General features: G+C 39.8%; 1 protein-coding gene across 3 annotated transcripts in view; it reads left to right on the top strand.

Annotated features, from left to right (window-relative positions):
* Window positions 1-24,714, top strand: part of PPP2R2C (protein phosphatase 2 regulatory subunit Bgamma) — a 141,397-nt gene that overhangs the window by 107,822 nt on the left and 8,861 nt on the right. For all 3 annotated transcript variants that reach the window (XM_009635498.2, XM_035891093.1, XM_009635499.2), the window contains 3 exons: window positions 4,151-4,315; window positions 18,123-18,292; window positions 23,478-23,569. In XM_009635498.2, the coding sequence (XP_009633793.1) occupies window positions 4,151-4,315; window positions 18,123-18,292; window positions 23,478-23,569 (427 nt within the window). The remainder of the gene's footprint in view (window positions 1-4,150; window positions 4,316-18,122; window positions 18,293-23,477; window positions 23,570-24,714) is intronic.

The following is a 24,714-nucleotide window of genomic DNA, read 5'->3' on the forward strand; positions in this document are numbered from 1 at the left end:
CCCTATGCATTTTGCACATTCTCATTATACATGTTTTGGCATGAGCATAAAGCAGGCATGCTCATTTATATTCCAGCTGATCAAGAGGGAAAGTCTGAATAATGTGAATTTTGGATCAAGGTGAGGGTCATCTTTGTAACCTGCACTAAAAGGAACTTTATGGAGTGACTTCTCCCAGAGGGGTACATTTCTGTTAGATCAGTGGCCCAGAGGCAGTGGAACAAATCTTTGTCCTCCTGTCATCCTCATTTTAATATCAGCTGCACAACAGCAGCACGAAATGCTGGATTAGAACTAAACATACCATATAACTGAATCGTGTACTCAGATCGTGTGTTGTTGCAGGTTGTTAATCATGCCTTTCCTTATGCTCTTCCCTCCTTCCTCTCCCACTGTTTTGCTTCCCTCCTTCCCCTCCCTCAGATTTTTCCTAAAGCCACCTTTCTCCTCTCGGTCAGGTCCTGTCCTACCTGCCTGCTCTCCTGTGTTATACCTCTGTTCTTGAATAATTTGGGGAAAGCAACACAGACACTCTTAGCCAAAGTTAAAGGTTACATTGCCTTAGAGTATCTTTGTTGCCTTTCCCAAAATTAACTCCTGGTCTTGTAGCTCTACTAACCCAACTGTAAGAACATCATCTCTCACCACTGTGGTGTGAAGCATACTGGACCTTTCATTTCCATTTTGCTGTGGAGAGCATCTGGAAAATCTGTTGGCTTTATCCCATTTCCCTGAGCCAAACAATGGAGGAGATACCTGGTATATAAGATGGCAAACAGTTGGGTTAGGAGGGACAGGCCTGCTCTGTTTTTTGCAAGCAAGAAGATATTTTCTGTTCTTTGTTTTAATGTTAATGAATTAAAAGACTGCCAATGCATTCGAGCCTCTTGCTGGCAAAGCGCTAGTTCAGCCTCCTTTAGCGCCAGTATCTACCAGGGATCAAAATGCCTCGTTCCTGCCAAGCATGCATGGAGGTCAAAGCAGTGTGAAGATCTTTTTCACAGGGGAAATTCCTACCCTGTTCAGACACAGGAACACCAGCTTTTTTAGGACAACAGAATTATATTCTAGTGCACTGCCAGTGATGAACTCTTTGGTCTTTCTGTCTTTAGATAGCTTTGGTCCTAGTTGTTTTGTCCACGCTCTGAAAATGAACCACACTATATGTGGTACAACAGGAGTCAGACGTGACTGGTATTCAGATGTGAGTGAACTGGGGGAGAGGGACTGTGCCCCAATCAAGACATCCCTCCTTGAGATGCAATTGCAAGGGAAGATGACATCGTAGGAGGCAACTCTGCAGATCTGTGCATTAGAATACTTTTCCCTTTAGCAATAGAATTTTTGTTTAATCAGTTTCTGCCAGATTCCCTCGTCTTTGAGCTCTTCAGGTTCACCAAAGGGCCTGTTTCTGAAGCACATTGTCTGGTCCAATTTTTTTTATATTTTCCTACCATGTGAAGTTGTGCTTAAAAGGAAGAAAAAGACACAAAGGGAAGAAGGAAAAATAGAAATGTGAAATGTCTCATGGGAGATGTTTGCCTTACCATGTCATGCTAGTTTAAATACAGTTCCCACATATCACATGTCAAGCTGTATTTGATTGTTTTCAAATAGATGGCAAAAATCATGAGAGGAGGAAAATGTTTTTTTGTGTGACATGTTCTTCTTTTGATACATTGGGTTCTGTAGCTGTCAAAGTAAAGGCTGTTTTTCCATCTATTATTATAAATGTATTTGGGGTAAATCTCTTCTGCAACTCTCTATTCCCTTGATTGTTTATTTAATACAAGTGTTATTGTTTTATTTTTTCTAAATCTAACGAAACGATGAATTTTCAGTGGTGCATTTTCTCTCTGATCCTCAGTAGGCAATGAGGTTCTTTCTCAGCGGAGATTTAGATCACATCTGGAAATGCAGTCTGTTTCAAGTATTTCCTGCTTTTCTGGCAGGAGAATGGAATACTTAATTTCATTATTCAGCATAGGGTTATTCATTTCATGCAATGAAGGGAAATTCATTGATATTGTCTTCAGCATCCAGAAAAATTATACTTACCATGACTGTTTCACATACTCTATTTATATTTTATACCTTTCTCATCACTCAGCAATTATTCATCTCTCTGCTGAGAGGTGAAATTTTTGTATTGAGTTACTATAATTTCTCTGAACTCCTGAAAGCAATTCAATCACTGAAAGCAATTGCTTTTACTTAAAGATATTTCTTGAGACAGATTCATCTAATACAAATAACTGAATAAAGGTTATTTTTTTCCTGTTGATTTTCAAGTATATTTAGTGATGCTTTATAAAAGGGTAAATCAGTGTTGCTACATCTTAACATTCATTGCACTAATACTAATCATGATGGATTCTTGGAGATGGATGCAAATGTGATAGTGCAAGTTAAGTGGGAATGCAGTTGAAATGCAACATTAATTCATTCCCAGTTGTTACTAAATGTCATAAGATATTCATAGTTTTGTGGATATTTTCCTTTTTAAACCAGTTGGCATAAAAAAAGAAACAGTGTGATGTATTTGTCTATGCAAAGTCATCAAGATAATTATCTCCGAATCCTTTGTATTATGTTTCATTTCAATGTAGTGTCCCAGATCTGCATTTTTGGGAAAGATCAAAGTGTAGAGTGTAAAGGTAGTGATAGACTGTACCCCATTCCCACAGAAATCAATTAAAGGTCTTCCATTTGGGAAGCTGACACAGTGGGAACAGAAACAGGCTTAGTATTATGATACGTGGTTTCTCTTGCCATAAGTAAAACAGATTTTCTCATTTATCTTATCCTCTGAGATGTTTAAATTTTGAACATCATCTGATTCAAATTTGATGTTTGGGGAATCCAGGCACTGAGATGATTTGTGTTTAGGGCACTGAACTGGGACTTGGTAGATCTGAGTTTGTTCTGTCATGCATGTCCCATGTGATCTTATGCAAATCCTTTATTGCCTCTTACACAGCCTCATCAGTAAAATAGGGTAATAATGTTACTCTTCTTGTTTGAAGGATTTGTTAACATTTGGATGGCTTATCTACAGCGGATTGCTGAGGGCCTTTTGAAAATGTACAATCTTATTTAAATGTACTGCTTTACATATATATCCATCTTTCATTTTATGCTTCTACACCTACTGCTTTCTTACAGCCCCCTCATGGGACTCTTTCTTTCATTCTTTTCTTTATAAGCAATATTCCACAGACTGGCCTTCTCCTCCACATATATGCTAATTGGGTCCTGGTCTTTAAGCTCCCCAATGCAGGTAATATGTATGAGTGGATATATATGTGTTGGAGAGGCACTACATGAGCTGTACTTCACGTAGATAATCTTTGGTGATCCAACTGGCAGGTTTGTGCTTGGGAAACTAGATCTGCAGTGTATTTTTGTTACAGCTATGTCTACTTAAGTGATTCGGATGTACAGTTCTCAGTCACAGAAATTCATATTGATTTCAGTAGGAAGCATCATTTACATAACAGATACTTCTTTCGTAAGTATTCAAATAGCAAAACCAATACTGTGCAAAATTATTTTTAGAAAGTTTATTATATTAGTATATATTCACACAAAACTGTTCGCATAAATGCTTCTGTGTTTGCCATGTTTGCCTTTGCAAAAAAGTACGTTTATTGTTTGAGGCTTTTAACTTAAGCTACGTGTATTTTTTAGCTTAAGTTGCATGATCGTAAAAGCTAGTGAGCCTTTACTGGAGTGAGCAGAACTGGGCTGTACATTGTTCCATATCAGTCAGTATTATCTGGGATAGAGCAGTGATTTCAGTAGCAGCTACAGGAGATATAGCTACCTGCTCTCTATAGTTTTAATGAAGGTGAGAATTCCATCTCTCCTGGAATACTGTTTCTTTGTTGTCTTTGTTTGCACAGCATGGACAAATGTTGACCTACTAATGGCATCTGCTGTAAAACTATAGCTAACTAGTGACTCTTTGAGTTTGGTGTAGACAGAGCAGGTATGGAGTTTTAAAAACACGCTACTGCCAAAGAGAGCAGTATATCTTTATCTAGAAGCACTAAATATATGGACATTTACATGCTTCCTTCAGGAAGGCAGTAAGAGTCATGGTTTACCTTCAAACAACTGCATTTTCCTTAATGAAACTTCCATTCAGACATTGTAGATATAAAGCCAGCCAATATGGAGGACCTGACGGAAGTGATTACAGCCTCGGAGTTTCATCCCCATCACTGCAATCTCTTTGTCTACAGCAGCAGCAAAGGATCCCTGAGACTCTGCGACATGAGGGCATCGGCTCTCTGTGACAAACATTCCAAGCGTAAGTCTTTGCTTCATTGAGCCCCACATGTCATTAAAGTCTTATTATTCATGGGCAGCATGTAGATGTGTGCATACCCCAGTGTATTAGTTTCCCAGTTGCAGGCACTGTTGAAAAGAAAACAGCAAAAGGAAGAAAATTTTCTCATTTAAACAAGTATTACCTGTGAACTTGATGACAGTCATGTCTGTGTCTGGTGGCCCTTGTGGTTCTCAGTGAAGAACCCACAACTCTAGCAAAAGATGACATGGTTCCTAACAGATGACAATACTGGGGGCAGGGAGTATTTAAGTAGATGAGCATGCTGTTTTGAATACACAACTACTGTTCTGAATACAGCAGCAAGTAAATTTTGTCATTCAAACTGCCTTCAAAATTTTGAATCCATTTTCTGGATTAAAAAATGACAGTCCTTTCTAAATATGTAGCCCAGCATTCCCTATATATACTTTTTCAATAATGTGTCTGTACAGACACAGAGGAAATAATGCGATAAGTAATATGGGGGATGGGGGAGAGATACTGTGTTGGTATAGAAGGTATCATCTGTCCTAAAGTGGTTTTATGTAGCCTGAGAGACTTTGAGACAGAGCCACGAATTCCTGACAGTTCATGTCTGAAATCTACATAAGAACAAGGAAATAAAATGTTAAATGTGGAGCTCTCTTTGTTCTCCAAGTAAAGGACGAAGGAAAATACATGTTCATAAAGTCTTGCTATCAGCTCTTTATAGTCTAGATAAGACAGAATATGGTTCTTCCCACCAGTAATCTGGCAAGCCTGGGCACTTTGCCTTGTGTAAATAATCTGTTTATTCCAATCTTCTGAGGCTGAAAAGCACCAGACAAAGGCCTTGGGTCGTGTGGCTGGTTCCTACAAGGAGCTGAGAACGTAATGAATGGACTGTGCTGGCTCTGCTTTAGCCACCTTCAGGACTGGGGCTTCGGGGACACTTCCATTTTACAGAATTGGGTCTTCAGTTTCTTTTGCAATGTTGAAACATCAGGAAGGAAATTCAGAAATTCTGACAGTGCCAGGGGCACATGAGGGGTTTTGTATCTTTCAATTCCTACTTGAACCTTTTAGTAGAGGAGGGGGGAGAGAAAATATTTGAGGATTTAAGTGAGACATAAGTAGTGCACAGATTTAGCATACAAGCTATATTTTTAACTGAAGTAAATGTACTAAAGAGCCTATAACTAGGCCTTTTGGCTGCAAGGGGAAGTGCACATGCTCAGAACCTCTTAGAATGTGGTCTCCAATTATAGAAAATAACCTAAGCAGAGAGGTGTTTTACCTTAGTTAGCTGTATCCACTTGTACTTGTAGGGGGAATTCAATACCATGAAGTGAAATGCGAGCGTGATACAATCTGGCACATTGTTGTGAGTTATCCTGTCCCACTTAGTTGTTTTGTTCCATAATACTTTCATTTCTTCCTGCTAATAAGGCCTCTGTGCCCCTGTAACTGCGTGCCAAATGCCAACCGTAACTTACTAAAACAACAATACAGTAACCCTGGATGAAAGAAAGCATTTTATGCCAGAAGGGAGCGCAAGGTCTAATGGTCATTGATTAAACCCCATTTTCCAGATCTATGAGTTAGAAAATAGCCATTTAATGTAGCATTGCTGCACTGAACTCAAGTCAAGCTCATTGAGAAGCTGAGTGTGTACAATACAAAATTGATACAGCAATGGTAGAACTTCCAAAGCATTAAAAGGAATAGGCCCACGTACTGCTGATTGAAGCGGTTTGAATATAGCTCTCAGAGGCAAGCAAAACCAATTATATAAAACCCACAGCAACCTAAAAGGATATATCATAAAAGCCAATCAGTCTGGGAAATCACATATTTGCATGATTGTCTCTCTAGTACCTTCACTGTGCATCTGATTCCTCTTTACAGTTGCTGTACACGTGGTGCATACACATGGTCAGTACCCTGCTCCTAGCTCAGGTCGCCTTTCCACCTTTCGCCATAACTGACTTCACTTCTCAACCAAAACAGCTATGAGTATAGGCACTGTAAATCCTCATGATCTGCCATGCAACCATACTTTCTTAATTCAGTCTAATATCTTTATGTGCTGTGTTTCAGATGCTGTTCTGAGATTGTAATGGATGTACATATTTTTAGGGATAAAACATCCAATGTTAAACTTACAAAAAAAATACCTGGATGCTGAGCCTATGCTGTGAACTTTTGGTTTTACTCCTTTTTCAGACCCTTTGTTATCTGGATCTGTATAGCTGGGCTGAAGTCAGTTGAGGCCCTTCCATTTGTACAAGTCTAGAGAGTGCCATGAATAATTACTGTGTCATACTGTAAAAATAAATTACATACTAATATCTGTAGTGTAAGTCACTGACACAGGATGTTAATAAATTATAGTGTTCTTGAAGATTTCTGGGTTGCTAAACTCAGTGGCAAAATCTCTCTGTTCGGCATTAGTGACAGCAACGCTACAAGGTTTCCCATATAAATCTTTGATGGCTCTGACATGGAAGAGGCAAGAGACTTCTTCCATATCTACTCATCCTTGGTGCCTATGCTGAGATTTATTAGCAAGCTGCCAATTTGTGTGATGAGTTGTGGTGGGGACTTCTGTTCCTTAGAAAAAAATGGTCTCAGACCACCAGGTCCATCCATAAGGCATTGACAGAATATCAGGTCAGTAGCTGAGTTTTAAATGGTCATTGAGATACTGATAAGGTGTGATAAAATGTGTTGTTTTTCTAATAGACTACCTGAAACTGCTTCTTATAACACGTCTTTAATAGATCATGCAATGCTGGGTGAGCAATCAGAAGCAAAACATATGTGGCCATTCCAAATGGATATCTAGGAAAGCCCAATCTGTAACCATAGGGGAGATACATACATATTACTGTTCCGTGGTATTATCAGACTTCGCAAGTAGTGGGAGAGAATTCCATCAACATATTCTGGAGAGGAAGTGAAAAAAGAGATGCATGTCCCTGCTTATTTAGAATAGTAGAGGGATGGGAATAAGGAAGAAGGTGTTCTTGCAGTCCATGGGGTTATAGGTAAATATTTAAAACATATGGAGGTCAGACTGAAGCAGCAAGAAAAAGGGAATTAATTTAAATAATATAGAATCTGCCATCTAAAATAGGGTATGTGGCAAAACACCCAAAGGTCGTCTTTGAAGCGTTAGTCAGGCAACATGCATGGCAATGCAGTGTAGAAAGAAGGCAGTATATTGGAAATCGGTGACAACAGCGAAACAAGGGAAGCCAACAGCTGCAAAAGTATTTTCAGTTAGAGCAGTGAGCTGGGAATAACCAATAAATAAAAGAACTACCCCTCACCCCAAATTCCATAAATTCTCATGCAAGGGATTCAGGTGACATGGAAGACATGCATAAGGATACTGTGGCAGTAAGAGCATCCTGACTAAAAAATACTTATAGCAGTATAATATGCAACTGTTCAATTACAAATAGTTGCTAATTTGTTTTTGATCTTTTCTTGCTAATATTATATTCAGAGCTCCTTATAAATGTTCATGGAGATAATACCATTCTTCCAAACAGCTTGTAGACTAGATAGGTACATATGGCTGTTTCAACAAATATCCAATAAAGCAATCAGCTAAAGAAAACTGAGCTTGAGCATGTGAAGTGGGAAAAAAATGAAGAGCTTTTTCAGTTGTTCATCGGAACTATTAAATTCAGAATTAAGTGGTAAATAGAAACTGTACAGTTATGCAACAAGGGAATTTGAGTCGCTCAAGAGTATAACTCCTATTGATATTCTGTGTAATAGCCTTAATATCTTAGTCATTGCATACTTCAGAAGTTATAATCTATTTAAATGCCGTATGTTGCTTTAAGGGTTTTTTTTAGTGTTCATTTCTTAATATGTATCTGTAGACTAAAAACCTATTTCTAATTATCCATTACCCATGTGCAAAATTTACAACAAAATATTTCAAGGAAGGAGGGGCTGCAGTTTCAAGTTTATTGCTCCATGTTACTGTAGTGGTCTTTAAAATACAAACTTTGGGGTCACATAATGCAATTAGCCTCTGTCACCATTAGTTCATGCTTTCCATCTTCCATACAGACTTCACAAGCTTCTGACATCTGGGTCTATAACAGGAGGCACTGAGAGCAGCCCTCGCTTTGACCAAAGAAGCATTTGTAGATGACCGGCAATCCTAACAGCCATCTTCTCTGGGCTTTCCCTGCAAGGGGCAAAGCATCTCAGCTGTGCCTTCCTAATTCCATGGGATGAATAATTAATATCTTAAAAGTATAAAGTGGTCTTCGGAGCAATGCAGACTGAATTTTGGGTTTGGTTTGTGACTGAAAGATGCCACCCAAAGACAGTGGTGGTGTCTTTTTTTCCCTTGAGAGTCCTTTGCCACATTTTTATTTGAAATCCAGGCATGAAAGAAAAGCCAGCCCTTCCCCAAGGTTAAATGCCACTATCCTGTCAGTCTGGCATGTAACTCAATTTGGTTATCTCCTGGGTTTTTTTGAGATTACCTTTGATTTTAAACTTAAGAATTCAGAACTGTGGAAGCAGCCACAATCAAGGATAATCTACTTGAACATGTTGAATTTTTAAAATTAAATTAATTATATATACCAGTTGTTTAAAGGAGGTTGGGATTTCAGAGACAAGTCGGCTTTCAGACCTCTAACTGAATATGGATTATCTTTCATTTGCAACAGAGAACAACCAGATGCACAAAAAAACCCTGTGACAGACTATCCCTGCTGGATTTGCTAATTAATATTGACCTTTCCAAATGAATGATGCTTATTGTATGACTGGAAGAGAGACAACTTGTTTTTCTTTTATGTGAGCTTTACATTTAAAATACGCTTTTTATTTCTGCATCTGGTCTCATGTCAGGTTATCATCTGAGAGAGAGACAGCCGTCCTTCTCCCTTTGTGCATTGAGAGGCTGCTGTCAAAGCAATGTCCACTTTGGGCAAAATCTGCAGGGTTTCAGGTGACGGGAGTGAAACTTACCTGAGCTTCTGTAATGATTTGACCCCGTGCTTTAAGAAAGGCTTGTTTCTTGTTCTCCTTATCCTAATTCTGGATTTATTTTATATAAGCATAGACTACAAAGGCATATATTCATTGCTGATTTTATGTCCCTGGTAAAAAAATGTGCCTGTATTCTGATCATTTTGTAACTATGACTGTCACTAAAGATCTGTTACTACAATCTCATGCATGCTAAACAAGATCCTGGAAGGGATCCTTCCTTGTGCAGGAATCCCACTGAAATTTGGTAGAAGGTTGCCTTTAGCATGGGCTGTAAAGCTTCCATTCTGCCCAGTTTGGATGGATGTATGATGAAGACATTTAAAACATGGCTAATGAAAATTTGAAAGTGTTTCTATAGAAATGCAATTATGTCTATATAGTATTTCTGCCAGTTGTGCAAGATATGTTAAAATCAAATTAGAGGAAGGAAAAAACTGATTTATGTACTTCTAGCTATCAAATAGTAAGAGGAAAGATAAAAGCCCGAAGCAATGGTAAATGATTTATGATTGAAGAGGTGTTTCATTAACCCCTCTCCCCCAACCACACACAGATAAAGCAAATAATTGCTGTAAGATTGCTTTAATTATTCAGGCTATTAAAATTCCTGTCTTGTTTGCTTAATTTTTTAATAGCAACAAATACTTCTCTTCAATGTCTCATGAAACCAACATTATTCTTTCAAAATCCTGTTCACTGGGGGAAAAATCCCTCACTTATCACTAACCTTATAAATCAAGGTCGGAAAGACTTATGTATGAATTTAGCTGTAAAGGAGTAGTAGTTTTATGTCCCATTAACTGCATGGGATTGCCCACAACACATGGCATTAAACACACGCATAAGTCTTTGTGAGACCGAGGTTTAAAGAGGCTTGGTCTTCCAGATGAGCTGTGTGTTTTTTCCCTTCCTCTCTTTCTTTAGCACCATTTTGCTTTATTAACAAACTCACTGGCAAAGTTACATTAATATAAGCAACTCTGTAGTGAATCTCCCACCCACTGATCTTTAGCTATTGATCCGGCTTTGCCTTTCAGCACTAATGCACTGTCCCTTGCGGTTTGCGACAAGCTGCAGCAACTCGCTGCAGATGGTAAAACAGATTCTTAAATATTGATTTGAGGCTCCACTTTTAAAAGCCACACTCTCCAGAGGTATCGATGAGAAGCCTGGTATTAATATTGGGTCACTGGATAAAGGAATGCTTTACGGTAGGTAGAATATCAGTCTTGTGGTGTGGAGGTAGCTGCAGAAACTTGCTTTTACTCAGAGAAGTAAAATTATGTGTAAGTGACCAGGGCTTGAAGAGATGCCCTCTGAATTATATAAAACCAAATAGAAAATCGAAATATAAAAAGATGCTACTTTTTCAGTTTAAAACAGGATAAGTAAGTACAGGCTATGGTAAAACAAAATGTTAAATAATTGTGGTTAGTTGTTTATACTTCGTGTCTTATAAAATAATTGTATTTTAGATTGCTTATGAAGGTGGACTCAAAAATTCCCACACATATATAGCCATATTAATCAGCGTGGAACATGAAGGCAAGACTGACACATTAGCAAAACATCCTGACCTTGAAAGAGAATTTCTGAAGGAGGTGAATGCATGAGTGGATTGGCTTTAAACAAAAGATTAAAACATTCAGGGATAGTGAAATACAGAGTAAATAATAATGGTAAATTAAACTGTTATCATAAACATAGCATAAAAAGCTAGAAGGCGTAAAGAGACTATGAATTTCAAAGGGAGCTTTGCAGTTGGTCATGATTCACTTAGAATGAGCTCAGGAACTCTTTAGTATGAAACCCTAAAGTAGATTTTAAGCAGTGCATAATAATGACTGTGCCTGGGCGGACCAGAGGTCCTTCTAGCCCAGTATTCTGGCTCTGATAGTGGCCAGTAGCAACATCAGCAGAGAACGTAAGAACAGAGCAAGCGTGTAATCTTTAGCCTCTGCAATTTGCAGTTGGAAACTTGGGGTTCAGGGACTTCAGTGAGAGTGAACTTCTCAAGCGGATGTTTGGGGGGTTTTTTCCTTGGATTTGTGCAGTTGCTTTTGAACCTGTGTATAATTTTTACCATTCACAGTATCTTTCAGTAAAGTCTCTAGTAGCTTAATTAGGCATAGTATGAAGAACCATCTGCTCTGTACTTACCCTTTCCTAGTTTCACTTGGTGACCCCTACTTGTTGATTGGAAGAGACAGTGTACGAAGTGAACTGTCGTTCCCTATTCATCCTCTCCGTGCCACTCCTAATTACAAACCCCTCTGTCTTTCCTAGGCTGAGGAGTCCCAGTCTATTTAGTGATTCCCTGCATGGAAGTTATTTGATACTTCTGGACATTGTTACTGCCCATTTTTGTGTCTTCTTGAGATCTCTACCTCTAGAGATATGTCCAGAACTACACATAGCTCAAGATGTGAGCACATCTTGAATTAAATGGCATGACAAAAATAATGCTTTCTGTGTTGAAGGATAGTAACAAGTTTCAGAGACTTAAAAAAATGAATGGGATTAGTATTTTTATATAAATTCAATGAAATTTAGCTTAGGGGTTTTCTGAAATATGTATTGTGGAGCAAATCACAGCATTCCTGGGGAATGGTGCTAATTTGCCGTTTAAATGTATTATATTATAGTTAAATAATTTGTAAGATTTTTAGCATAGGATCATGTTTTGTGAGATACATTTCATTAGTATGACCGTGTATTCCAGAAGAAAAAGAATGTTTGAAAGTGTTTGTTTATCGGCTATCGGGAGAGCATATTCTTGTTCCTTTTCCCAGTAGCTGTGGCTGTCAGGATGGGTGAAATTCCACACATTTCAAAGTACTGTTTTCCAGTACATTTTAATCAGGTATTGCAGCCATTTTCATTTGGGATCTGAAATGAAAGAGGGACAATTTAGATGATGAATTGCTTGGCCTGGGACTGCATCTGTTTTCTGTGTTTAAGAAACTTAAAGCCCACTGAGAGGTTACCTGATCCACCACCAGTAGTTCCAGTTCCAGTTGAAATACACCTGTTGTGTGTGTATGTGTGTAACCCAGAGGTTATCTGTAAGAAGTCCTTAATTCAGCCTAACTGCAGAGTGTTTGCATACTTGGATAATAAAAAAGAAAATTATTCTCCCTCTCTTGTTCCAGCATTGTCACTGGCTCTGGCCTGTACAGTCCTCTCCCTCCTCGCCGTCTCTTTTTCCAGTGTTGCCATCACTGTCTTCACCCATTTGTAGCTGTGACCCTTGAACAGGACAATTTTCTACATCCATTAGCTGTCTTTAGAGGGAGAGAGTGAGTTATTTCATGGTGCAGGATTTCCAAGGACTTAAATATAAGTAACAGCATTTACATGTTGTAAAACCAGAAGTTTTCAGGACAGGATGCAAACTATCAACAGTATCCTCTAGAAGAAAAAGCTTTAATAAGTTATCATTTGTTCATAAGTAGAAAAAAGATGGCTTCAGAAGAAGCTTTGTTTTTCTGCTCTAGGGAATGACTTTTTAAGGCTGCTTACAATTTTATCCTATGAATGATGGAATTATTCACCAAATCTGTGGAGCTAGTAAGCTTTCATCTTCAAGTTTTCCCTGATTTTGTTTTTGTTCCCCCCCCAAGATAATCACATGTTCTGCAATATGTGTAAGCATGATTCATCTTTGCTTTTTTTTTAAAAATATATTTGGCTTTGTAATAGCAAAAAGTTGGTTTTATCTATAGTTCTGCTTTTGGTTGGCAGTAACAGGAATTTTCCAGGCTCATATCTTTATGCCTTAAGGACTACATAGAGTGATCATCAAGGGTCTCTGCCTTGCTAGTTCTCTTTTTCTCTTTGTTTTGTTTACTGATATTTTCACAGCAAACCCTTGCAGTTATCATCAAGTGCTCAGATTACAATAACAAAATTGCCAAAGCTTACACTCTATGTTTCTCTCTTTTAAAAGCAATGAAAGATTTGTTTAACTGAATGCAGTTGACATTTCTTTTATCCTGTGAATCCATTATACACTTATAAACCTGATCTAGTTAGCAGTGTCCCTGCTCACTGCAGGGGGGTTGGACTAGATGACCTCTAGGGGTCCCTTCCAACCCAAAACATTCTATGATTCTATGATTCTATGAAATTCAGGTCAAAAATAAAAAGTAGCTCCAGATAATCTTTCATTATATTAGACAGATAGCTTTTCTAACCCCTGCCCCATATTATCTCAGATACTGTTATTGCTTTCCCTTTAAATAGATCCTTCTTCTTTATGTTTTTAAAAACATTATTTGTATTTTGGAACTACCTGCCTTGTAGCAGTGCTGTGAGTGCTTATGTTTTTATTTCATCCAGGCAAAAGAGTGAAGGTAAGAGGAAAAGGAGAAGTGGAAAGAATGTTGAAAATTCAGCTCATGCATTAGCCCAGGTCCTATGGTATAACATAGAGAATCATGTGTACTCCTTGATGATTTTGGGAGGAATACAGGATTTTGTATACTACATTGGATTCTGACACTGCACCCACCATATGAGCCATTTTTAGCGTTATTATTATTTTTTAAAGTTCACATATGCCAGAAGTTACACCCTGCAATGACTAAAGCTCTGCCCAGCAAACAAAATCCATTTTCAGTGGTGTTGGAGTCTGGATAATGCCAATGACTCCATCAAAAATGTGTGTCTTTGGAAATGGGACAAAGAGAAAAACCTTTTATGGAAACATGGGGTTTTATGTTTTCTGAGGCTGAGTTATTTTTAGCTGTTGTTGGGATAATGGTTTGTTGACTCCTCAAATATATTTTAGTTACAATCTACTCACTGCTTTTCAGTGGAGTGCGCGCAGTTGTGCTGTTTGATTTATCACTTTCCTCCGTTCCCAGCTGTTCGATTTCCCTCTTTCACACTTACCGATTTGGGAAACTGGACTATCGTACAGCAGTGAAAGGTAGCTGACAAGGCTGAAGAGGAAGGCAGTATGGGTGGCTGCCAGGGCTCTCTCCAGACCATTACGGTGGGATTTCAAAGCATGCACTCACACCTGGTGGCCCTTGTGGTTTGTATGGTGTGCGTTGAGTGGAGTGAGACACTCCAGTATACACACTGTCAGGCGTTTTGGTAAGTAATGTAAAACTAAGAAACAAGATATGTAAGGAAGGTTACATTTCACGTGCATAGTCCTAAGTTTTGTCAGCCGTTAGTTCTTGTTTAGAAATGAACTTAAAGTTTAGTTTGGGTTTTGGTTTTTTTCTTTATTGGATGCATCTTGTCCAAAACATAGACCTTTCAAGTTTGTGGAATCAGGCCTGTATTAAAATAAAGGGGAAGTTTTAGTGGCAGCACCTACGACACCCCAGAGTGCAACTCACTGGCTTGCTGGGAGCCGCAGGGTGTTGGTGGGAACTGCCTGTGCACCACATGCTTCGCAGGTACTGCCCAAGGTGTCTGCTTTCTTTTGGCCGGTGTCTGGAAGGGAAGCTGGGTGGGATGGACCTTCCCACCCACTCTAGCTGTGACTGGCTTTATTTTTCTTTTTCCACTTTAAACATCTGCAAACATTTCTGTATAATAAATGCACACCTTAGAGATGCCTTTTCTACCCACTGATTCTAAGGAGAGTTTCCACGTCTACATTAGATCAGAGAAATTCAAGGAACATTAAGAATTTAATTTTTTTACAAGAGCTGAGAGTTTGTTTTTCAGCAGATGGCAGTTCCTTTTGAGAAAGAAGCAGCGTATTTTTATGCTGCAGATTTTCATCAGGATTCAGGAAACCAGTGCTCTGGCAAGTATCCTTCACCCAACCCATCCTTCTCTTCAAAGTCTGGACTTAGTTCTGTTAAAAGCTACCCTGGTTTTTAACTCATGAGCAGCAAGCCATGCAGAAAGGGATTGAACATTTTCACTTCCCTAAGCAGACTTCCCAGCTTACCTATTTATCTGCCACTGGAGTAAGGGACGGGAATGACACCTTCCCTGGAGGCTCCTCTCCAACACTGGCTGGCTCAGCTTCCCTCTGTAATCTCATGATATTTCTCTATTCCACAGACCTGTCATCAAGGTCATATTTAAGTCTGAGCACTATCATGTGGGAGTTCAGCACACCAGACCATTTGTGATTCCTATGTTCATTAGTTTGCAACTACACAGGTGGCTTTGTGTCTTTCATATAATTAGCACTGTGAAGGTTATCAAGAACAATATTAGTGAAAGTTAAATACCCTTTTTCATGGAAAAAGTAAGTTATTAAGAAGTTAATAAATTAATTGAGGAATATAATAGAATTTGTAATTGAATCTACTCAGTAAAGTTCTGATTCCAAGCCTTGGTCTAAAAAGATTTATTTAGATATAGAAAAGTAAGCTAGATTTGAAGTCTTGTGGTTTGGGTGCTGATTGCCCCCTGGCATAAGAGTGTCTCCAAAAGATAAGTCTAAACTGTAATGAAGAGAAAATATGTTTCCAGTGCAAGGTGGCAAACCTGATTTTGCAAATGGTGGGCTAGCCCCGTGTTTTCTCGTATCAGCTTGAAGAGGCCAGGGTTGAATTTGAATTGCTTGCCTGAGCAGAAGTCCACACCACGTGGCTACCACTGTTGTCCTGTTCCCAATTACTCAACTTCTGTTAGCCAAACTGAACAAAGACTGTGCTTTTTTGCAGTGTATGCATAACCTTATGTTGATGCTAAACCAGAAATAGCTAAGACCCAAGGACACTGTATCTCACCTTCATTTCTTGAGGCCAATGCCTTGTTCTGTTTGCTCAGGCATATGCTGCCAGTTGCTAAGCTTTCTCTGTAACACTGGGAGCTGCTGCTTAATTTCCTGTAACAATTCTCCTGGCTTGGTTATGCTGACTGTAGGAACTATCTGCAAAGAATTGCTGCTACTAGAATTCCTACCACTATCTATCTTTCTGTGGTGATATGAGGCTTCCATGCCTGCATTAGTTTCTGCAGTTAATTAATCTAAGTCTTTCTAATACTTACTGTGGTATGGATAGAAAAGCAATAAGCAGTGCAGATAAGGAATGAAATGGTTTAGTCTCATTAATTAACAAAATACAGAGTATCCAGGTACAAATACTGCTACTCTTCTAATCATTGGGAGTTGGACGAGACACACAGAGCCAAGAAAATATATCTCAGCTGTAGATGAAGGTATAGTTCAGTTAGTGTAGTGGGGTTTTTTTTCTTTCCTGGTTTTAATAGAAACTTCACATCATAATTAGGAGGATGAAATTCCTGCCAGCCAAGTGCATAGTTTGGACAGATTAAAGAGAATAGGTATGAGAAATGATAATTGCTTTGTGCTCGTCAGACTCCTATTGAAAATCTGACAGGATAATTACAAAATACCTGCTTTGCAGAATGTCTAGGCAAATTTTGAAAGAGCTATTTAAAGTTGTTCGTTTACAGTCTGTCTGAAAAGAAAAGTTTTTTTCCCCCTTTTGAAGTAGTTCATTACCATTTAGATATGTGGTACATGTTCAAATATAGACCTTATTCTCATGTGCACGCCTGGGTGCATTCCATTGCCTACCCCCAAAGAAAATTGCCGATAATTTTTTGCATTACCCCACATATTTCGCCTACGTACTCACCCTTAACTTTCAGCAGAACATTATTTCACCTGATGGAAACTGTAACCTTGTTGCTTTCAACAGTCTGAATCATAGTCATAGATAAATTAGTTGAGAGAGAAGTGTTCCAGTGGACTACACAAAAAACTCTGTTTTGACTGACAGTAAAAAGTTATTCTGCTTCCAGCACGTTTTCATCTCTCATCACATGGGTTTTCTTTACTTGCTTTTGAAACTTGAAAATGACACTTACCAAACTGCCAATTTTCAAAGAATATTCTAGACATAGGTGCCAAAACCCTACGTATTTTGCTGAGAACTGAAGGACTCTGAAAGCCTGACTTTCTACTCAGATTCACCATATGAGGTCATTTGGATCACAGGGCCACAGGTACCTGCAGAAAGGCAAAAGAGTTTCTCTAGGCACCTGGTGGGCAGGGACAGATTTAGTGCAGGCTCTTTGGGGAAGGATGAAGAGACCTTGGTGAGTAGTGGACTTGTAACAGGTGAAGTAGAGCTCACTAATACCAGTTGTTTCAAGTTCCTGCAATTCAGTCTGAGTCATCCAGTATCACTATTATATACAGTTGAACAGGGATGACCAACCTCTTAGGTACAAGAGCTAGATTTCTCTGTATTGGAGGTGCTGTACGCAACATTTCATGATCCCCTGCCTTGTTGGATTGTGCAGCACACAGATCAGCTAACCAGCGTGTACCAGACATGACCAGTGAGTAGCCTGCAGACTGGCCAGCTGGTTCTGGCAACCAGGGCAGGCTTTGAGTAACCACCCTTCCTGCCCATGCCAAGACTCTTGTGAGACCACATGTGCACCTTTCATGTGACAAGGACACCTGAATTTTGGTTATGTCAGGAAACGGGACATGGGGGACCCCAGAAAGGATGACCACTGCCTTGCTATAGGTAGCTGTAGTCAACTAACTGGTGTATTTACATGATTTCCCAAAGTGATGCTTTGGGCCCATAGCTATGGGGTTAATTAGTGTAATATTTAAAGCTTACAATTTCTATTTTTATATAAGGATAAAAGAATAAATTAAGTGCTGCTGGGCATATAATTAATTCTATATCATGTTCATTGGTACATTGAACTACATTGTTTCACAAGAAATACACAGTACAGATTGTACAACGGACCATTTTTCATAGAAATCTAATTTCTCTCTTGCTTCTTTTTCTTTGAACAGTTTATGAAGAACCGGAAGACCCCAGTAACAGATCATTTTTTTCAGAAATTATCTCTTCAGTGTCAGATGTCAAATTCAGTCACAGCGGTAGATACATGCTAACAAGAGATTACCTCACTGTCAAGGTTTGGGATCTGAACATGGAAACAAAGCCCGTAGAAACGTACCAGGTAGGTATCTCCTACGTCTTGAAGTGCAATGATATAAAAGCATCTCAGTTCAAAACCTGAATGTTTTCCTAAACTTCTCATTGCTTGGTCTGAGAAGCAGCTAGCTAAGAGAGCTGCTAATGAAGGTGGTTAAAAACTTTATAGAGGCGTCCCTGTAGTTACATAAAGGCAATTTCAGCATCAGTAAGGAAGTGTAACGGTGGGGAGTCAGGGTAACACTCACGCTGGAGTGGGCTCTTGAAAGAAACGATGCTTCTAACAAGGGAAATAATCTCTTCATTTGAAAACAGATGCCAAAGTGATGTATTTCACTATTAACATTTAAAAGAAACTGAGGAAAGGATTTTGTGAGTTGCTTAGCATTCTGGTCCCGCTGGGAGTGCTGGAAGTTTACACCTTTGTCATTTCAAAACTTTTTTTTTTTAAACTTCATCTATGTGTTTCTCCCTTGTGCCTCGTTCTAGAAGTGATCGGTGTTAAACTAACATCACCACTGACACAGCAGTTTGCAAATGCCAGACAGACATATCTATCTGGTTGCCTGAATTCATTGCAATATTATCCAGACAAAATGCCAGTGGCTCCAGCCAGCGCTGAGTTTGTACTCTGACATCTGTTCTGTTTGGCAATAGAGGGCTGAGCTTACATTTTTTGACTCTGCCCTGAAAAAGGAAAATATGTCTGTGACACAGAATCTGCTTGTTATGAAAATGCAATGAGAAAAAGCTGTTAAGCTGTTAATACAGAAGAGTATGCAAAGTAGGAAAAATGTCCTTCACCTGGCTCGTACTGCTGACATAGAGACAGTCCTGCGGCACTGCTGGAACAGTCCCTGGTTTTCTGTGTCTGTGTAATGGCAGGGGGGCGGGGGTACAGGAGTTCACAGTAACTATCATTAAGATTGGTTTTAAAATAACTTGTAATGAGAGTCTGGTAGTGTGACTTGTCAAAACAACCAAAATTTGACATCGATAACATCAGAGGTGTTCATTAGCTAGTGTTTAGTAGACAAAGTGGACCCCAGCGTTTTCCAATGCACCCATTACATTTTGGTGGATACTCTTCATTGTGGCTCTTGTTAGCTTTGGGAGGTCTGAGCCTGTGTGCCTTTAAAGCTACAGAATTGGTTTTGCTCTGAGAATGGCAGTACTTGTAATGCTAAATGTGTTAGAAATGTTGATATGCTGTGAAAATGAAGTAGGAGGGTAAGGGTGAGACTGTTTTATATAACAGAAACATATCTTAGATTTTAGCAACTTAGGTAATGTATTATTTTATACTTATGCTAATGGAGTAGGCATCCTTGTCCCTGGAGGGGAATAGCTGGTCAAGCCAACCTGTTTGTCTTGACTTTGACATCTGCTTTCATTTCCTCGTGTAGTAGCTGTGAAACAAGCTGGCCACCTTTAAATCAGTCTGGCACCTAACAGTGGGGCCAATTAAAAAGTTATATTTGAGGGCTACTAAAATGATCCGAGGGCTGGAGCACCTCTCCTATGAGGACAGGCTGAGGGAGTTGGGCTTGTTCAGCTTGGAGAAGAGAAGGCTGCAGGGAGACCTGATTGCGGCCTTCCAGTACCTAAAGGGGGCCTATAGGAAAGATGGGGAAAATCTTTTTAGTAGGGCCAGCTGTGACAGGACAAGGGGTAATGGTTTTAAACTAAAATAGGGTAGGTTTAGACTGGATGTAAGGAAGAAATTCTTTACAATGAGGGTGGTGAAACACTGGAATGGGTTGCCCAGAGAGGTGGTGGAGGCCCCATCCCTGGAAGCATTCAAGACCAGGTTGGATGGGGCTCTGAGCAGCCTGATCTGGTTAGCGGTGTCCCTGCTCCTGCGGGGGGGTTGGACTAGATGACCTCTAGGGGTGCCTTCCAACCCAAAACATTCTATGATTTCTTCATGCTAAGATGTGGAAAATGAATATAATGTAAATTTTTCAGTACTGGTTACTGTAATCAGAAGCTTATTAAAAAAACAAAAACAAAAAACCCAAACACAACAACAAAACCCCTGCAAATATAACAGTGTCCTCACTGCCTTACTTTAACCTATGGATTGCATTTCATTTTCAAATACTTATCCAATGCCTTGTAAAGAGCACACAGATGTGTTACTGAGCATTGCAGTGGACTAAAAGAGAATCTGGAACTCAGGGGCCTTAGGAAGCCACTAGGCCAGGACTGCATAGGAATCACATGGTCCCACCGGCTCTGGGCAACCTTTCATGTTTCTCAACTGCAGAGAACAGAGAATTCTGTTCTTAAGAAAAAGTGGTTTAAATTACTCTTTTAAATAATTTGTCTTAGAGGTATCTCTCTCACACATACATAAATCTCATTATAAACTTGGAAATATCTCAGAAAGTTTTTTGGGGTGGATCATTTGAAGGCAACAAATAAACCTAACATTTTTAGTTACATATCCACATAATTATGATGACGTGTATATCATTAAAAGATTAAAAGATATTAATTAAAAGATTGAAATTCTCATTTCATCCGCTGCATGGTAGCTACTTAGATATTATCTAGCTGAGAGACTCATGAAGAGGGTCAAAACAGGAGATTTTCCCCACACGGTTGCAAGAAAGACCAAAGTCTATAACCGTACTGCTTCATTATCAGGTTACAATTTTAGTATCACAAAAAAAATCAAATTCCTCACGCAAGTTCTGTTCCTTATAAGCGCTGTGGCTAAAAGAATGCTATTGCATAGAGCAGCCCTGCTGAAACACTTTATCTGCTGACAGTGATTCAACATGATTTTCTCCTGTGTATGCTTCACATAAAAGAAAAAAGGGCAGAGTATGATGCACTGGAGAGCATTAACAGACCAGTACAGTGGAGCGGCCAGTGCTGGAAAGTCGCAAGGCAGCCCTGCCTATCGGGATACTCTTTTGATGTTACCCAGCTGAATTACCCCAGCAGAACCATACCAGCAGCAACCACAGGTGAACATGTTCATAGCTGGAAATAGCTTGGTCCACTTCTGGCAAGATCTGTTGCATAGGCATTAGGAGCAATGTGTCGCCACCTAGCAGTGCAATTTCTGATGGTGGCTGTTCAGTCCCAGGGAAATAGCTCCCTGTGTAGTCATGTTGCTGTCTTAGTCTGGAGCACAGAATTGTTAGATAATTCCATGAAGGTCTGACCTAAAACAGTGCAGTGAAGTAAAGGAGAATGCCTTTTGTTAGGAATCAATTTGGTTAGGATTCAAGTACTACTCATATGTGGTAAGGACAGTAGGTAACCGACAAGGCAAATCTGATTTTGCCTTCAGTTGGTAGTGGCAGATGAACATGCAAACAAGGTAAAAATTAAGTGTTTCCTCCAGTTAGTTTTTCATAGTCATTCTGAGGGTCTGAATGTGGTCAACTGTGGTAAAGGGTCCACTTGAAGAGCAAGCTGGTTGTTCAAGGCAGTAGTGCAAGTCCGCAGGCAGAGTCAGTCAAGAAAAAGCAGCTGAGACCTTGAAGAGATCAGTAAGAAATCTGAGCGAGGAACTTCAAAATGCTTTTTGACAGAGCTGATAGAAAGGCACAGCTCCAAGCTGTGGAGTTGGACACACTTTGCAAAGGGTGTATACGTGACAGTGGTCATGACAGATGGCTGCTGGAAATGGTAACAAGAGGAAGACCTAGAAATGCCAGTCAGTGAGGCGAAAGCAATCTACTTCCTTCTCCTGCCTTACCCAACCTTTCTACTTCTTCCAAGTGTTGGGAGCTCATAAAGATGATAAAGGGAAAAATTCCAGTTCTGTAACAAATTACTCTGCTAGCATGAATGGGCTTTAAGTAAAGAGAAAATGAAAGGATTTAATTACAGAGGGTGCAAGAAACTGCATCAGTACTAAAAGCGTTCTGACCTATTACTCACCGTGAGGGTAAATGCTTTTAATTGTGAAGTGTTTTATCTGCATCTACCATTTGCTGTATAAGACATTATCTGTTGATGTACAGCTCAGTGGTCACTCACCTATTAATGAAAATTGATCCATGACTAAAATTTATAATCCTTAACCTTATATTACAAATATTCTTAGGATGCTGTACAATTTGACTATCGAAAAGGGGGTAGTTTAGAGAAAATATAAGTGAAAGGTCATTGTCCCTCGTATGGTCTCAACAGAAGTTGTCTTACTAGAAGAAATGTTTATGTCCTCAAGGCCAGAGGAGGATGCTGAGCATCCATGAGCAGGAGCAGTCTCCCTGGACTTGCAAGGACCAGTAATTCTGGCCACAGCTAAATTATGTCCCTCAGCTATTGGACTGGGGCGTGTGCTCCGAGAGGCCAACTACACATCTGTGTTTTACAGTTTCTACAAAAGCTAGAAGAAAACATCAGGAGTGAAAGTGCATCAGTAAATTCATCTAGGCAGGGATTTTCTAGCTCATTATTTCCTTGTGGAATGAAACCAATCATCCAGAAGGAAAACTAATCAAATTCAGAAAAGGACTGAAACAGTTTGCATGAGATCTGTCTCTTTATGATAACCCTTGTTCAGCAGAGGTGTGTGGCCCAGAGGAGAGGTTTTGTGCTGGTTAGTCCCACTTTTCAAGTATGTAAGTGAGAATTTACAATGTTGTCTTTAAGTCTCAGCCAAATAGGAGTTATCCTTGGGTTAATTAGTGTTCTAATTTGCAGCCAGTGCAACTGCAACCTTGTACTGTATTTGGCTTCTGAAATACCTTACCCAAATATATGTAATACCAGACACTACAGGTTCTTCTAATAGAGCGAAGTTCTTTCTGCCACAACAAGTGAGAGTCCACTTACCTTGGAATATGACATTTTTGTTGCTATTTAAATTAGATTTCTTGCACATTAATTATCACGTCTAGGGTATCAGCTGGTGAAATGTCTTTGGGAATTAGGCTAGCGCTGAGAAAATCACCCAAGCAGGAAACAAATATGTTGAAGAGGGGCAGCCTGCAGCCTGCTGAGGGAGGTATGCTTCATGCCTTGCCGCAACAATAATTGTGTAGCACCTGGTTAATTGGGCTGTGGAAAAGTACAGACAGCTTCTTCAGAGTTTAAACCCAGTATCTTCTGCAAAGCTACTGATCTGTGCAGCACATTTTGAAAGTGAACGTGGGAGATAAAGCGGGGGCGGGGGGGCTGGTTGTGGAGTTTTATATTTTGTTTCATTTCAAGAATAACAACAGTTATTTTCTTCGAAACAGGTCCATGATTACCTTAGGAGCAAGTTGTGTTCTCTCTATGAAAATGACTGCATCTTTGACAAGTTTGAATGTGCATGGAATGGATCAGACAGGTAGGTAATCCATCCTTATGTCCACCACATGTCTTCATATGATGGGGAACAATCAGAAAGTGAACTGTTGCACATGGTTATCTTCCATATCAATTTACATCTTCACATATCAGTGTTCAGGTTCATAAAAGGTGTTTGGATATTGGTGCAGTTGTGTCGCTGACCTCATTAGACACGATGTATGCCTTGTTAATCTTGGCTCATACCTTGGGGGAAAAAACCCTTCAAATTCTGTCCGTTTTCACCAAAATCATAAGTAGGCTGCAAAAGCTAAAAAGAATGCTGCCGACTTGCACAGCCCCACCAACACACTAAGGAAGCTTGTGTGATCCTGTATTTACACATGAGCTGCCTCAGAAAACCAGTTCATTTACTGGAAATAAGGAGGGAGGAAAAGCAGTGTCGTGGTTTAACCCCAGCCAGCAACTCAGCAGCACCCAGCTGCTTGCTCACTCCCTGCCCGGGTGGATAGGGGGAGAGAAATCAGAAGAGTAAAAGTGAGGAAACTCATGAGTTGAGATAAAGACAGTTTAATGGGTAAAGCAAAAGCCATGTGTGCAAGCAAAGCAAAACAAGGAATTAATTCATCACTTCCCGTGGGCAGGCAGGTGCTCAGCCATCCCCAGGAAAGCAGGGCTCCATCACACGTAACGGTGACTTGGGAAGACAAATGCCATCACTCCGAACATCCCCCCCTTCCTCCTTCTTCCCCCAATTTATATACTCACCATGACGTCATATGGTGTGGGATATCCCTTGGGCCAGTTGGGGTCAGCTGTCCTGGCTGTGCCCCCTCCCAGCTTCTTGTGCATCCGGCAGAGCAGGGGAAGCTGAAAAGTCCTTGACTGGCGTAAGCACTGCTCAGCAACAACTAAACCATCAGGGTGTTATCAACATTCTTCTCATCCTAAATCCAAAACACAGCAGTAAAGCAGCTACTAGGAAGAAAATTAACTCTATCCCAGATAAAACCAGGACAGGCAGTCACAGGTACCCACTGATTCTCCACAAACTGCTGCCACCTTCCCAGTGGCATAAATGACAGTTTCTTCGGGTACCTACCCCCATCAGAGCAGTCCCTTTCCCTGTGCACTGAAGAAGTGGTCCTGTTTTTTATCTTGGACGTAATATCTTGTTGAATATTT

The sequence above is a fragment of the Egretta garzetta genome, unplaced genomic scaffold (assembly GCF_000687185.1).
Source record: "Egretta garzetta isolate BGI_Z169 unplaced genomic scaffold, ASM68718v1 scaffold193, whole genome shotgun sequence".
NCBI classification, from domain to species: Eukaryota; Metazoa; Chordata; class Aves; order Pelecaniformes; family Ardeidae; genus Egretta; species Egretta garzetta.